The sequence below is a fragment of the Phoenix dactylifera genome, chromosome 15 (assembly GCF_051530095.1).
Source record: "Phoenix dactylifera cultivar Ajwa chromosome 15, Ajwa_hap1_PhDact_Kaust_v1.1, whole genome shotgun sequence".
Lineage (NCBI taxonomy): Eukaryota > Viridiplantae > Streptophyta > Magnoliopsida > Arecales > Arecaceae > Phoenix > Phoenix dactylifera.
This window is the reverse complement of record NC_143204.1, coordinates 23,642,896-23,656,797: the sequence shown is the minus strand read 5'-3', so window position 1 is coordinate 23,656,797 and position 13,902 is coordinate 23,642,896. Positions and strand designations below refer to the sequence as shown.

The following is a 13,902-nucleotide window of genomic DNA, read 5'->3' as shown; positions in this document are numbered from 1 at the left end:
TTGGTATTAATGGCCAAGATTTTTTTCTTGGCAATCAATGTACATTAGAAATTTAGCTATTAAAATTTCTATTATTACAATTTTTATATTATTATATTATATTTTATAAATAATTAAAAAAGAAAGAAAGAAAAAGTTTATGGACTATTGCGTAATGCATGGTATTGGATTCAAGGCTATCTCAAATTCATTCATGAACGGGAGGATGCTACTTCATCTAGACTTCACCAAATAATTTCTTAAATTAGTTTTGTATGTTTGAAAATTGTGATAGGGACACCATTGTCTCGCCATTCGGAAACCAATCCTCGCATCACAGCAAACCCAGCAAGAGGACACGTGTCATTTACTAAGATACCCACCACAAATTGTTCCTGACCAGTATTCCTTCCCAGCTCCACCCGTCCTCCATGCTCCGCGTGACAAAAAGCCGTCTAACCGGGTCAACCCTAAAACGTTCGCATTCCTGGGGGCGTTCTCGTAACTTCCCTTCATGCGCGTGCTACGAAGACGCGCTCCTTCCCGCTTCACACGCGTTATGCCGCTCCTGCGAAGATGTACTGTCATCCAACGGACAAGATCGATTCTCATGATACCATAAAACTGTCACGCGGAGCATCTTAAAGCCACCTGCTTTGACTGAGGTTTGTACTAACAGTCCTTAGTCAAATTTTATTTATTGGATAAACCCGTTATTTTCGTCAGCCGCCACCATATCTGCCGGAGATCTTGAATGTTAGATGTTTTGATTGCGTCCCTGGTTAAATTTCGTTTCATAGATGCCGAGTTCTGCACGCGCATTAAATGGACTCCTATCCTTTTCCTCCTTTTATCCAACTGTCGTTTTTGTGGGGGTATATCTGAGAATATGTGCCTCAGATAGTTTATCTGCGGTCCTAGTTCTGAGAATCATTTAGATTTTAGTCCCTCACACAGGAATGAATGTGAGCGGCTAATTTTTCGTAGCAACTATGATAGGACGAAATCATAGAACGCCGGCGAAATCTGGGAGCAAGAACTAATTTTGCTGAGAGAATTAAATTAAAGTAAGTGGAAAAGGGGGAAGAGAGAGAGAGAGAGAGAGAGAGAGAGAGAGAGAGTCCGCGTCGCAGTCGAGGGATGATGGGGCGAGGAAGCGGCTTGAGACGACGACCCCAACGAGGAGCCGACAAGACGACGAGCTGAGAGCGAGAGCGTGAGAGTGTGTGCGAGAGAGAGTGGGCGTCGGCCCCTCAAAGCTCCCCGCCGATCCCTAATTTCTCCGATCAAAACCCTATCCTTCGATTTCTCTCACCCCTTCTCTTGCCCCCTTTCTCCCCGTTTCCTTCCCCAGTTCCACCATGTTCGCCGATTCCGATACCCCGAAGGGTTCCTCTTCGAGGCTCGACGCCGCTCAATCGAACACTAAGCCCCTCGATCTCGAAAACCCGAGCCCGAAATCCAGTCTTTTCGGCGGCGGCGAAAAAGCCGGCGCCTCCTCCGCCGCTGCCCCCCAGGAGCTGACCCTCAGCTACCTCTGCGAGAATCCCAAGCCGGGGCTCCAGGAAAAGGAGGGACTTGGGAGCGATCTCTTCGTCGCGCTGGAGAAAGCCCGAGCCAAAGGGAAGGAGATCGCCTTGGACCCACCGGATGATGGCGGGGAGCGGTGGGTCGAGAGGGACTTCCTCCAGCTTGGCGGCGTCAAGGCGCCGGCGAAGCGAGAGGGGCCGGAGGGCTTCGAGGTAGAGGGACGGGAAAAGAAGCTCAAGATCGGGACCCTAAACCTGTCCCTCGGGCTGCCCAATCTCTCGCTTTCGCTCAATTCGGCGAATCCGGCTGCTCCGCCGGCAACTGTCTCGGCTCCCGCTGCTCCCACTTCGGTGACGCCGGCGGCGGCTCCGGCGAAGAGGACCTTTAGCAACAACACCCACGCCACCAATTCGGACGACTATGGCGCCTCGCTCTCCTACTCGTGCTCGGTGGCCTTCTCGCACAACCCCAGCTGCTCGCTCACCAGGAATTCCACCGAGAATTTTGATATGTCGCGGGAAAACGATACGATGTGGTACGCCGGGGAGGGGACGAACGGGTCAGTCCACAGTCGATTCAAGCCCGTGGGTGACAGCATCACTTTCTCCAACCTCGGCGGCTTCCCTCACATGCAGGGAGAGAACAAGGACCGGGCAAACAACTCGGAGAACATCTCCTTCTTCCCGGCCGAGTTGCCTGCAAGGCCGGCGAAGGCTAATGCTGCTGCAACCTCTGATGCCGGGAAGGAGAGCATGATGCTTACGAGGCTGGACAGGGTATTGAAAGAGATGGTGTCGGAGTCAGTCCCTTACATGGCGCAGATACTTCAAGATTTTCCCACCGAGTCGCTGGAAGCTGTGAAGGAGTGTCTGAGGAATCTGATGAGCGCCCCGGAGAAGAGGGATGAGTTTGCTAGCCTCCAGAGAAGGCTCGAGAGGAGATCGGACCTTACATGTGAGACCCTCTCCAAGTGTCACAGGACACAGCTCGAAGTTCTGGTGGCGATCAAAACTGGTATCGCGAATTATGTGTCCGGAAGGTGCCTCATTCCTTCAAATGAGCTGGTCGAGATATTCTTGCACCTGAGGTGCCCAAATGTGAACTGCAATAGCTTAGTGCCTGTCGACGATTGTGACTGCAAGATTTGCTCTGGCAAGAAGGGATTTTGTAGTGCTTGCATGTGCCCTGTCTGTCTGAAGTTTGATTGTGCTGCAAATACATGCAGTTGGGTCGGGTGTGATGTTTGCTCCCATTGGTGCCATGCTGCGTGTGGGATTGAGAAGAATCTGATTAGGCCTGGGCCGACCTTGAAGGGTCAGATGGGTATGACAGAGATGCAGTTCCATTGCCCTGGGTGTGGACATGCTTCTGAGATGTTTGGATTCGTTAAAGAAGTTTTTATCTGCTGTGCGAAGGATTGGGGTCTTGAGACCTTGTTGAAGGAGCTGGACTGTGTTAGGAAGATCTTCCATGCTAGCGAGGATTTTGAGGGGAAGGGCCTGCATGCGAAGGCAGAAGAGATTCTCAACATGCTTACCAAGAAGCTTATTTCACCCATAGATGCGTGTAGCAACATGCTGCAGTTTTTCAAGTGTAAGTTTCTTAACTGATCTTTACCGAGTTTTGATTTTGTTACTTTCCTTACCCATGCTTCTCTTAAATTCATGATGAAATATGAAGGGATCTCATTCTATAACTATTTGCTCGATACATTAATGTTCTGCTTGTTTTCTTATTATTGCACTTGCTGTTTCTTCATGGATGTGCTAGAAATATAGTTCCTCTTCATGAACTTCATATTTCATATTTCATCAATTGCCTTTTTTTCGTAAGAAAGAAAGTGTCATTCTCTGTAAGCATCGATGTCTTATTAGCTGCCCTCTATCATCAGATCAGCAAAAATCATGCTGTAATTTTCCCTGTTGCTTTTTTTTTGTTTGCAGTTATTGTGTGCTTTACCTGCTCTTGTTATACCTCTCTTTTGCAATACCCTGACTCATTGTCACTTTCTATTTTAGTACTTCTGCATGGGAACTCATGCTAATTTAGGAAAATGTAGTTAAAGATTATGTATGATTTACATCACGTAATTCTTTATCTAGAACAATCAATGTTGTATGTGCTATGATCACTTTGCTTTCTGCTTAAACTATAATAGCTATGACTCACTAGGCTCTTTTGTTCCATAGATGGATTATGTGTTCTTTGCTGTGTTACTTCAAAAAGGCTCTGGTGAGCAGGTATTCTTAAATTTCTTGGTGCAAATACATATAAATAAGCAACAGGTATTATCCCATCATATTGTAGAGAATGTATGGTTTTGCAAAACCACGGAGGCCTGATAAAGAGTAACTCGATCCATTTAGTTACATGTTTGGCAAGAGAAAGAAAGGGAAAAAGTTCGATGGAGGCTCAGAACCAGGATTTTGGAATCCTTGAATTGTCCAAGGATATGGCTCTTTATAGGAGTAAATGGCGAAGTGGATTTATGGAGCTGATGATAAATAGTTTGGAAAAGGAATGTGAGTTATGTTTATGCTTTCCGTCGAACCTTTGACTTGGAACATTGATGCTGCATTAGTGCAGATTATTAGAAACGTTCAAAATAGGCAATAGGAGATAATTATGCACACTTGAATCAATGTTTAAGTCTAGGTATTGGGCCATGTACCAGTACTTTATAAGTACAATATGGTGTGATATGTCTGGCACAGACAAGTGGTACATTGTTGGAGCCTCTACAATAGATAGTACCATGTCTCCATGTGGGGGGTATTCCAAGCCCCATACTAGTGTTGATACCCTACTAGGTGGATACAATATGTCCTATATCGCCAATATTGTACGATATTTAAAATAATGCTCAAAATCAATTGTGTTATAACATCTTCTTTCCAAATTAAAATTCTTATGTTTGAGGAATGTTTAGCAATTCTTGCAATATAATCATTTGAGAGTTGAAGTTTACAATGCGTGTCTTACTTGTGGAAGCCTTTGTTTGCAGAGATGTTCTCTTTGCAATAAGATTTAGTTCTCCAGGGATAAGAAGCTTCTAAACTACTAAGGATGTGATGGAGCATATATCTCTCCTCTCTCTTGACAAAGCTGGGGATGCTGATGTTACATTTGAAGGCATCTTCATTATTTAATTTCATTGCATGAGAAGTTTCTGTCTTTGATTCCTCCTATGTCAACCATCTACTCCTTTTGTCCCATTTGGTGACTCCTAAGACTGTTTAGTTTAACATTGAAATAGCTATTGTTGGGGAAAAAACTAAATAGCATGAGTCAGGTCTATGTTGATGATTGGAAAAATGAGTATCTATAATTTAGAGCCTTGGGAGATAACATTGGATAATTACAATGGTTGTTCTCATTAAATCTGATTGCTATTCTAGGAATGGATAAGCATTTGGGTATGTTGCTAGCCAAGTTGCAAAAAACATACAGTAGCTTTTGGCATGATCTATGACTTCTACATTAATTGTTAACTCCAGACAAAATTACCTGTGGAGTCCAGATGTTCTATCTTAGGATCAAAGTAAAGCATGTCGTTCTCGCGTTGATCATGGGTTGGTGCTATTAAGATATCATATTGCGCCTTGCTATGCTAAGGGCTATAAGATAGAAAATTGGGTTGTGCTAGTGCATATCAATATCGACTGCATGGGTTGGTATGCACGAAACAAAGGAGCATACATCGATAATTCTATATCGTGCCCATGTCTATTTGATGTAGTAAGTACCATAAAAATGCCTATATCCTGGGTTTTATCCAAGAAACATCAAGATAGAAGTAATTATTATTACTTAATATAATTGTTACTAGATATATGTAGTATGCCATTTCTTGTTTCCTAGAAAGTCCTCAACAGGCCACTATTTTAGTTGCTTGGAGAGTGAATTAATCAGTCGGAGGTGATGGAAACAAAAAAATTCATCTAGTGTGAGGAAGGGAAAGAAAGAGAATGAAGGTAATGAAACAGAAAAAATTATAGAAAGTGGGCATAGTTGATATCCAATTGGTAGAAAGTGGTTATGGCAATTAATTGGACAAAGATGGTAAAATAGTAAGAAACTTATTAATGTGAATGAAATGAGATGGCGGCCAATTGGAGCATTGTTGTTTTGTACTGCAAGGGACAAGATGAGTGAAAGTTGGAGTCATGGTTTTAAATCATGGAGGGACATCCTATGGGTTACTGGGATAGGGTACCGTCCCAAGTATTGAGATGGGACCTCCCACCGTCGTTCAAGCATTCCGGTCAATACATCCTGGGACATCCCTCATCCTAAGTGTCAGAATGGGGTGGGATGGTGGCATGTTCCATTCCACGGAAAAATCAAGACAGCTCCATCTCATTGGATTTTAAACCTTGGATTTTAAGAAAATGCACAATGTTGTGTCGATTTTTTTTCTTTGTTGCTCTTTCCAATATTTGTATTTTACGTACCGCAGTATTTTGCTAATTCAATTCCAAATTTTGTTTCAAAAAAACAAGGCTCTATTTTTAGTTTATACCAAAGATGTAAATTTAAATATTGAGGTACGGGATCTTGCAGGTTGTAGTTCGACATAGTAAGGTATGCGATAATGGGGTAGTATAGGGTTGGCATGCCTTGGTACAAATAAGCAAAAAAAGAAGAAGAAAAAACAAGAAAAAATAACAAGATGTAGTGGGCGGTTCAAGGAATGTATGCAGTCGATACTCAATACAATGTGGTATGAGGTGATTTGGGCTTGGTGCGCTAAAGTCAAGGTGTATCGAGTCCCCTATGCTTGTCCTTGGTACGGTATTATAGTTTTGGGGTTGGCATGGTCTAGTTTCAATTCCTTGCTTTATACTTGCTTGAACCAATACAAGCGGGCACAGATCAGCATGCACGGCATCATTGTTTAACCATTGTATAATGCCCATATATAACTAGTAAATTATGTATTAAATGGTCTTGTACGATATGTACCAGCACCTAAATTCTCAATTACTTGTAGTATACTTTCATAGAGTCAAGATTTCAGAGGCCAATTTCTCTGACATCTCAACATGCAACCTTTACCAAATGAAACAACATGCCATATTATCACGGCTAAAATGGAACACTAGAGATATTTTTTAGAAAAAATAATTGAGATATCCCAACATTTCGACTGACATATAGCAGTCGCGATCAAAACATCAGCTCTCACAATATAAAGACGAGATTATGCACTACATTTGCAATGATCTTGATATTTTAATAATCAAAAGTTCATAATAGGATGGTAGAAAACAGATTGAGATATCCAGCCAATATAGTGGTATTTATATCAGTCAATACAAGAGATATCCTAGTTATATTGGTCAAAATACCAAGAGCTGATCTTATTAATGCGAATGGAATGAGATATCCTCACTAACTGGAGCCGTTTATCCTCATCTATTTCTCCTTCCTTCCCCACATTCCCACCCCAGCCTCCCTCCTATTTATCTCCATCTATTTCTCCTTCCTTCCCTGCATTCCCACCTCGGCCTCCCTCCTATACCCTCCCTACACTTTCACCCTCCTAGTATCTAATCCCGCTTCTTTATCTCCTTTCCATCTTTGTAACTTTCATGGATGGAAGGGAATAAAGAAAACGAAAGGCAAATATCTAGCATATAAGAAGAAGACAAGAGAAGAGAAGAGGGAGGGGCTGATGATTCTATTTATATTTTTCTCCTCAAGAATTGTCTCCTCCCCTTTCTTCTGGCTTCAATTCCGCCACTGCCAGGGAAAGGAAAATACAATAGATGGACAAGATGTAAGAAATGAGAAGGAAAGATATGGGGAAGTGGAGGGGCAGCGTGCAGCTCTTGTTAGAAAGTCATCGTGTAGCCACGGGTTCATTAAGTTGAATAAAACTGGTTGTTTCTAGACTGTAGCTGCATCTATGTGACATTGAGTAGCCCCCATGTGAGATTGGCCTGTGTCCAAATATAAAGAGACCTGAATTTATGGGTTTCATTTTGTCCCACTATACGACACTAACCTTGTCCGTTTTGTCTCAAACCGATTATAGGTCCATTGACAACCCTACTTGTGAGCCAAATTGATGCTAAACTATAGCCACATAGGAGCGAAATATGGAATCAACCGAGATGGACGCAATTAGACCTGAGACATCAGAAGTGCAGGGCTAATCTATAAGACTCAGAATCAACCCATACCCGATCTGAAAATGGACAAATATGTCAAATGGGTCAGATTTGGATCTAAGCATAAACTTAAAGCCAATTGTGTTTGATTTGTGTTGGGCTATACTTTAGACTATGCCTAGATTTAACCTCACTCGTACTCTTAGGTAATAGTGGTTTCATCAGTGGCAGTAATTGATTCGTCGGGTTTGGTTCAACTCATCATTCATTTGTGCAAGATTATCTATCCAGTTCAACCAGAATTGCTGCCGCCTCTACTTCTTGTTCCTGCATTCTTTGAGTAAATTGCTGCTCTGACTTCTTTTAGGGAAATGGATATTATTTTAGAATTATTACTGCCAACCAATCATTAATTTGTTTATGGAAGATGTTCATGCATACCTACTGGTTATGCATTTGAAGATACTTAACAATCATACTAGGAAAACTGTACCAAAAAATGGAAAAGACAGTTGTTATTGCTATCTAGTTCTCATGTTTTTTTTCCAATGTAAGTTGGTCGATAATATTGAAATTAAATGTTAGCCACATAAATTGGAACTTCATCTTATAAAACATGCAGCAACTTTTTGTCCTGATATAAATTTTATTGCTCCTCCAGTGAAATCTTGTTTCTGCATTCCTCATCTTGCCCTGGTTTTGAGGGTTTAGCCTTCACATCTTATTCTTCCAGGCAATTCCCCATTTGTTGGCCATATTGCATATTTGTGATTAGAACATCCTCTTCCACCAAATACCATGACATGGTCTGTGACAAAACCACACACACACACAAAAAAAAAATATTCTGGTTACTGATTGATTCACTGCTTAAGCCCTCAAAAAGAAAAACTGTTGCACCATGATAAATCAATTGTTTGGGAATAGTTCAGACTCACCAACATATTCTTTAATTATATGTGATCCTTGTTTTAAACTTTTTGCATCATTGATGCCAGAGGTTGTGAAGCAATTTATTATTAAGAAGCTTCATCGTCTTCAGCCATCGCTTAGTTGGCAAGTTATTTCTACCTAGGGAAAATATAACCTACTGTATGGTTACAATGGTTTCAAAGTGCGTCTTTGCTGGTTTGTGCTGAGCTAGCACCAGTGCCAAGCACAGGTCAGCATGACACCTATTTAACTCTTTCCATAGATACTCACTAATTAAGAACAGGATGTTTTCCCTTTCCTTTTGTTTTGTCACAGTGCAGCAAAGGTACCAGTGTGGCATGTACCATGCAAGTGACCTGCACACCTGCACATTCAGCGGCACCAATACTTAAAACCATGGAATGCCGTACCGGCCCGTACCGGCCGGTACGGGCCGGTACGTACCGGTCCGGCCGTGGACCGGTATCGGAACGGATAAAAAACCGGTATTTTCCGGTTTTTTATCCGAACCGGCCGATACGGGTGCGTACCGGCCGGTTCGGGCCCGTACCGGCCGGTTCGGAGCCCGTACCGGCCTCGTACCGGTGCGAACCGGCCGGTTCGCACCGGTACGAATTTTTTTTTTTTTTTTAGAACCACAGCGCCGCGCGCTGTGGTTTTTGAAACCACCGCGTACCGGCCGGTACGGAACCGGTACCAGCCGGTACGTACCGGACCAGACCGGTACCGTACCGGTCCGGCCGGCCACCGGTACGCCGACCGGTACCGGTACGGCGGACCTTGCTTAAAACCTTGTCAATGACTTTCTTGACATACAAAAGATGGTCTCTTTGATTTTTTGAGGAATCTATTAATGGAAGTGACCTAGTTAAGCAACTCCTCAGGTTGCATCATCACCAATTACAATTCTTTATGCAGTTTTTTTTTCGGATAAATTCCTCATGTAATACCAGATGATTCTGTCCTTTAAGTTGCCTTGAATGGTAAAGCCAAATACTGCTAGTATCTTTGGTCATCCTACTTTGCATTATTGCAAAGTTAGATCTTATTTTCTCTTATGCAGCATTGTAGGAGAAAATATGATCAGGAAGCAATAAGAAGGCAATTTGAGGTTGGTTGTTTCAATATAGAATAATAAATTCTGAATGAAATTAAAATTAAAAAAACAGCTAGTTCTGTTTAGTTGCTACTAATTGTGCTTTAAACTCATGTCCCATTCATCTCTGCTTAAAGAATATTTTATTCTTTTGATTTCTGAATTTCTTTTTAAATCGAATCTCATTGCACAAGTGCAAACAAGGTTAGATCCCAAGCATTCTCTTGCTCTATGGCTCTTTTCTCCCTTGTGCTGGTGTCCAGCATTATTCAAGATACAAGGCACAATCAGCTATTAGAATTAGATGCATGTCTTCTATTTTTATTATCATATGTTATCTAGGACATGTACTAGAAAGCAGGACAACTGCAAAGCTATGATAAGTATGCTGAATTTGTGATTACTTAGTGATGGGCTTATGGTCATTACTGTCAAATGGTGATCAGCTTATGATTATTATTTTAACATGGACTAAGATGTCTCTGAATTAAGTGCCCCAATGCATTTTTCAAATAAGCTCCATACAGATTGTATCCGTTAAACTTCGACATAGATAGCATCCTAAGCCCTATAAAAGTATTCCTTATCAAAACCCAACTCCAAATATAAATTTTCAAGCACACCATAGAAGCTGTTTTGCTGGTCTTCTGATTTGACTCTTCTTCAACACATGATGTACTATTCCATTATGAATTGTCTCCCCCGGATTCAGACGACATCATAAATAATTTCTGTTTAAACATTAAATGCTATAGTTTCAGGGATAGAAGTGTTTCAGGAAATAAATGACATATATGGGATCTGGAGTTCGATTCATGTCCATTATCCAATTTGGGATGGAGGATTAAAAAAACAAACAACTTGACTCTCCTTGTGCGAGAGGAATTTTAATCTGAACAGTTTGGTAGGGACATGTGAACTGAACTTCTTTACAGTCTGCAGGATGATGTGTTCTGTGCAATTTTAAGATGGGACATTAATCTGAAGGTCCTTTAGTATTTGAGAGATAAGTTATCCATGGGTTGATAGCACTCGCTGGCCAGAGATTCCATGCATACGTTTCGAAATATTTCCTGATAGCGAACCATTACTCAACATGCAATATAATCACTGAACATCTTGAATGATTTTCTGCTCATTTGCCCTGTTAATAGTCTCATGTTTTCTTATAATGTTATGAACTCATAACTGCAGCCTTCCCTAACCCTGGTAAGACTTATTCCCAAGTATGCCTGTTGGTAGTCTATGTCATCAGTAAGTAATTGCTAGAAGATGTACCATTCAATTGTTGAGTTATATTGATAAAGAAGGCATGGAAATCTAAATGGAGCTTACAAATAATTCTTTCAGATCTGTGGTGTTTATGCTAATGAATTGATGTCATACATTGATGATGTTCTTGCCCACAATATTGCTTGAATGTATTAAATTACTGCATTATACAATTAAAAATAAATCTTTGCTCTTATAACTTTCGCTATTGTTACATTGGAAACTAACTTAAATTGTTAACTTTGAAAGAACTTTGAAGTTGTGTTGCAAATATAAATTTATATATATGCGTGATAAACAATTGATCAATATCGCTTGCCCATGCCACGCAGTGCACAAACATGTACCATCATGGCACCTGATTTAAATGATGGAATTTCTCCATATCCAACACTGTATCTGTAACTGTTGAGGGTTTTGACTTAAATCCTCGAACCTAACAGTTGGCTATCTCATTCTTTGCAGATGGAGTTACGGAGTTCTCTGTTACTGGAAGCTCCTCCAAGAACATACTTGGAACTCAAGCAAACCAGCAGGCAGACACACTTCCTCTTCCATCATCAACAACTGTTACCCCTCCAAAATCTGTACTTAACTTCAAACCAACCAGCTCTATACTAGACACCAAGATAGATTCTCTCAAAACAGATCCAAAACCTCTTGCAGTTGAAGCCCATTTCACCCTAGGGAAGGAGGATGGCTTTCAGAGCTTGGAGACTATTGTGAAGTTCAAGGAGGCGGAGGCAAAGCTCTTCCAGAGGCTTGCAGATGAAGCCAGGAGGGAAATGGAGGGTTACCGCCAGATTGCCTGTGCCAAGTCTGAGAAGCTGGAGGAGGAGTATGCAACCAAGCTCGCAAAGCTTCGTCTCCAGGAGACTGAGGAGCACCGGAGGAGGAAGCTCGATGAGCTCAAATTCCTCGAAAACTCTCACTGTGACTACCATAAGATGAAGATGAGGATGCAAGCTGAGATAGCCGGCTTGCTGGAAAGGATGGAAGCAACAAGGAAAATGTGGGTATAAAAAATATGATGAGTTCTCTTTGCTTTCAAAATGCTTGACATGTATATTATTGGATGCTTTAAGCTTCCAGAAGTAAAGTTAGTCTATGACAGCTATACAAGTATTATAAGTTTCCCTTTTTGATATTTGTTGAGGTGGTTTAATAGCATTTCATGAGCCAATCTGTTTGCTGACATATCTGTCCAATTATTCGACTCTGTGGGTAATCTGCTTATTGGAGAAGTGGCTACCAACTTCTAGTCATAACATTTCTTCTAGGTTTCTTGATTGGTGAAATGTGAAGCATGTAATGGTACAATTATGGAAGTGTTTGTAAGGCTACCAACTTCTAGTCATAACATTTCTTCTATGTTTTTTTGATTGGTGAAATGTCAAACATGTAATGGTGCAATTATGGAAGTGTTTGTAAGGTATGATACCGAAACAACAGAAAAGGTTATGACATGCAGTATATCAAGCACATTGGGTTATCATATTTTTCTGTCTTATTTTGTTTGCTATTGCTAGTGTAAATTCTTGGTTTCTGCAATGAAAACTGATCGGGCATTTTTCTACTTGTTAGCTTACATTTTTACTGATAAGTTTTTTGAAGTTTCATCGGGCTCCTTCCTCCACTATGTCAAGTCCTGTTTATAGTTTTGTTCTAGTGCTTCTCTTGCGAAGGACAAAGGGCTTCCATTCAAAGAACATGTATGGGACGACTGAGAAAAAAAGAATAGGAAAAAAGAGAAACAAAAAGCATGTAACAACTTTAGATCTGAAGTGCTGTTGGGTGACTACTTGTTTTCACCCATCTTGCGGTGCATGTATCTTATTTATTGAGGACAGTGAGAGGGATTTGCCCCTCCTATTTGATGTGTCGATAGCTGACCTGCCATCTTCTTGGAACCTGCATTCAATATAAATAAATTGGATATATAAGTCATGTTGATCGGTGTATATTCAATAGAAAAAAATCTGTGCTATTGTTTCATCAAAAAAAAAAAAAAAAAAACTGTTCTATTGATCCTGCCTTCCGTGGTTAATTTAAAAGATCCTGTAATTGCAGCCTCTTTTGCAAACAAGAACCATTATGATTATTCCAATAAAAATGGTTATGGTTTTTGCAGTATACAAGAAAAAATGATATATAAAATCCATAGATTCTCTTCAAAAATATAGCTGAATATCATAAAAATTTAAGAGTATATGTCAGGCGCCATTTGAAGCATTTTACCCGAAAATGAGGTGCAATTGAATGTGTGGGCTGACAACATATTATTTTTGTTTAAAAAAAAATATTTGAAGGGATGCCACCATCATGGTTCCAATCTGATTATTTTTTAGTGGAGCAGGTTGCCTGCAACACAATGTTGTTATGTTGTCACAGTTAAATCTCAGCCGATTATACGGAAAGATTTTGTCGTCAAAACATTCTCTTCTTTATTAAACATGCTTTTTTTTTTTGGGGGGGGGGGGGATAAGTAGGCATTGAGCTATATAACGAGGATAGCTCTTGTTGGAGGGAATAAGATTTTTTTCCAAATGACATAAATGCCCCTAAGAAGCCGTACAACTTCCGACCCCGGACGGCCGAAGTCGGCGTCCGACTTCGGAACGCCCGACCTCAAGACGACCGACCTCGAGACCTCCGACCTAAGAAAAACCCCGATGTTCGAGGTCTACTCTTGTCAGCCACCTACTACGGCCGTGCGCCTCTGAAGTCTGGCCGAGGACCATACCCTGACGCCCCTCTGGCATTTATTGCGCATGGTCGCTGTAACTCTCCGGCTTACTCCACAATAAATGCGGATCTCCGGCTTACTCCACAATAAATGCGCATGGCTCCTGTCATCTACGGACTCTCAGCTCTCCACGGCGAATCAGCCCAGCAGGGTCTAGTCAACTATGATAAGTCTCCGATCTCGGCCATACCTCCGACACCAATGCAATAATTCGCCTGATAGCGTGCTAG

At 41.3% G+C, this 13,902-nt stretch overlaps 1 protein-coding gene across 1 annotated transcript; it reads left to right on the top strand.

The window, feature by feature from the left end:
- Window positions 1-886: 886 nt before the first annotated feature.
- LOC103705816 (protein TITANIA-like) lies at window positions 887-12,073 on the top strand. The gene is made up of 2 exons (XM_039134381.2): window positions 887-3,102; window positions 11,392-12,073. Exons 1-2 carry the CDS (start codon window positions 1,341-1,343, stop codon window positions 11,946-11,948), a joined length of 2,319 nt encoding a protein of 772 aa, XP_038990309.2. The 5' UTR covers window positions 887-1,340; the 3' UTR covers window positions 11,949-12,073.
- The last annotated feature ends 1,829 nt before the right edge of the window (window positions 12,074-13,902 follow it).

What these genes read in the sequence shown, in the direction of transcription:
- LOC103705816 (XM_039134381.2), top strand. Translation starts at nt 1,341, where the DNA reads ATGTTCGCCGATTCCGATACCCCGAAGGGTTCCTCTTCGAGGCTCGAC. An exon ending in CATGCTGCAGTTTTTCAAGT is followed by an intron (nt 3,103 to 11,391) that starts GTAAGTTTCTTA and finishes CATTCTTTGCAG; the next exon opens with ATGGAGTTACGGAGTTCTCT.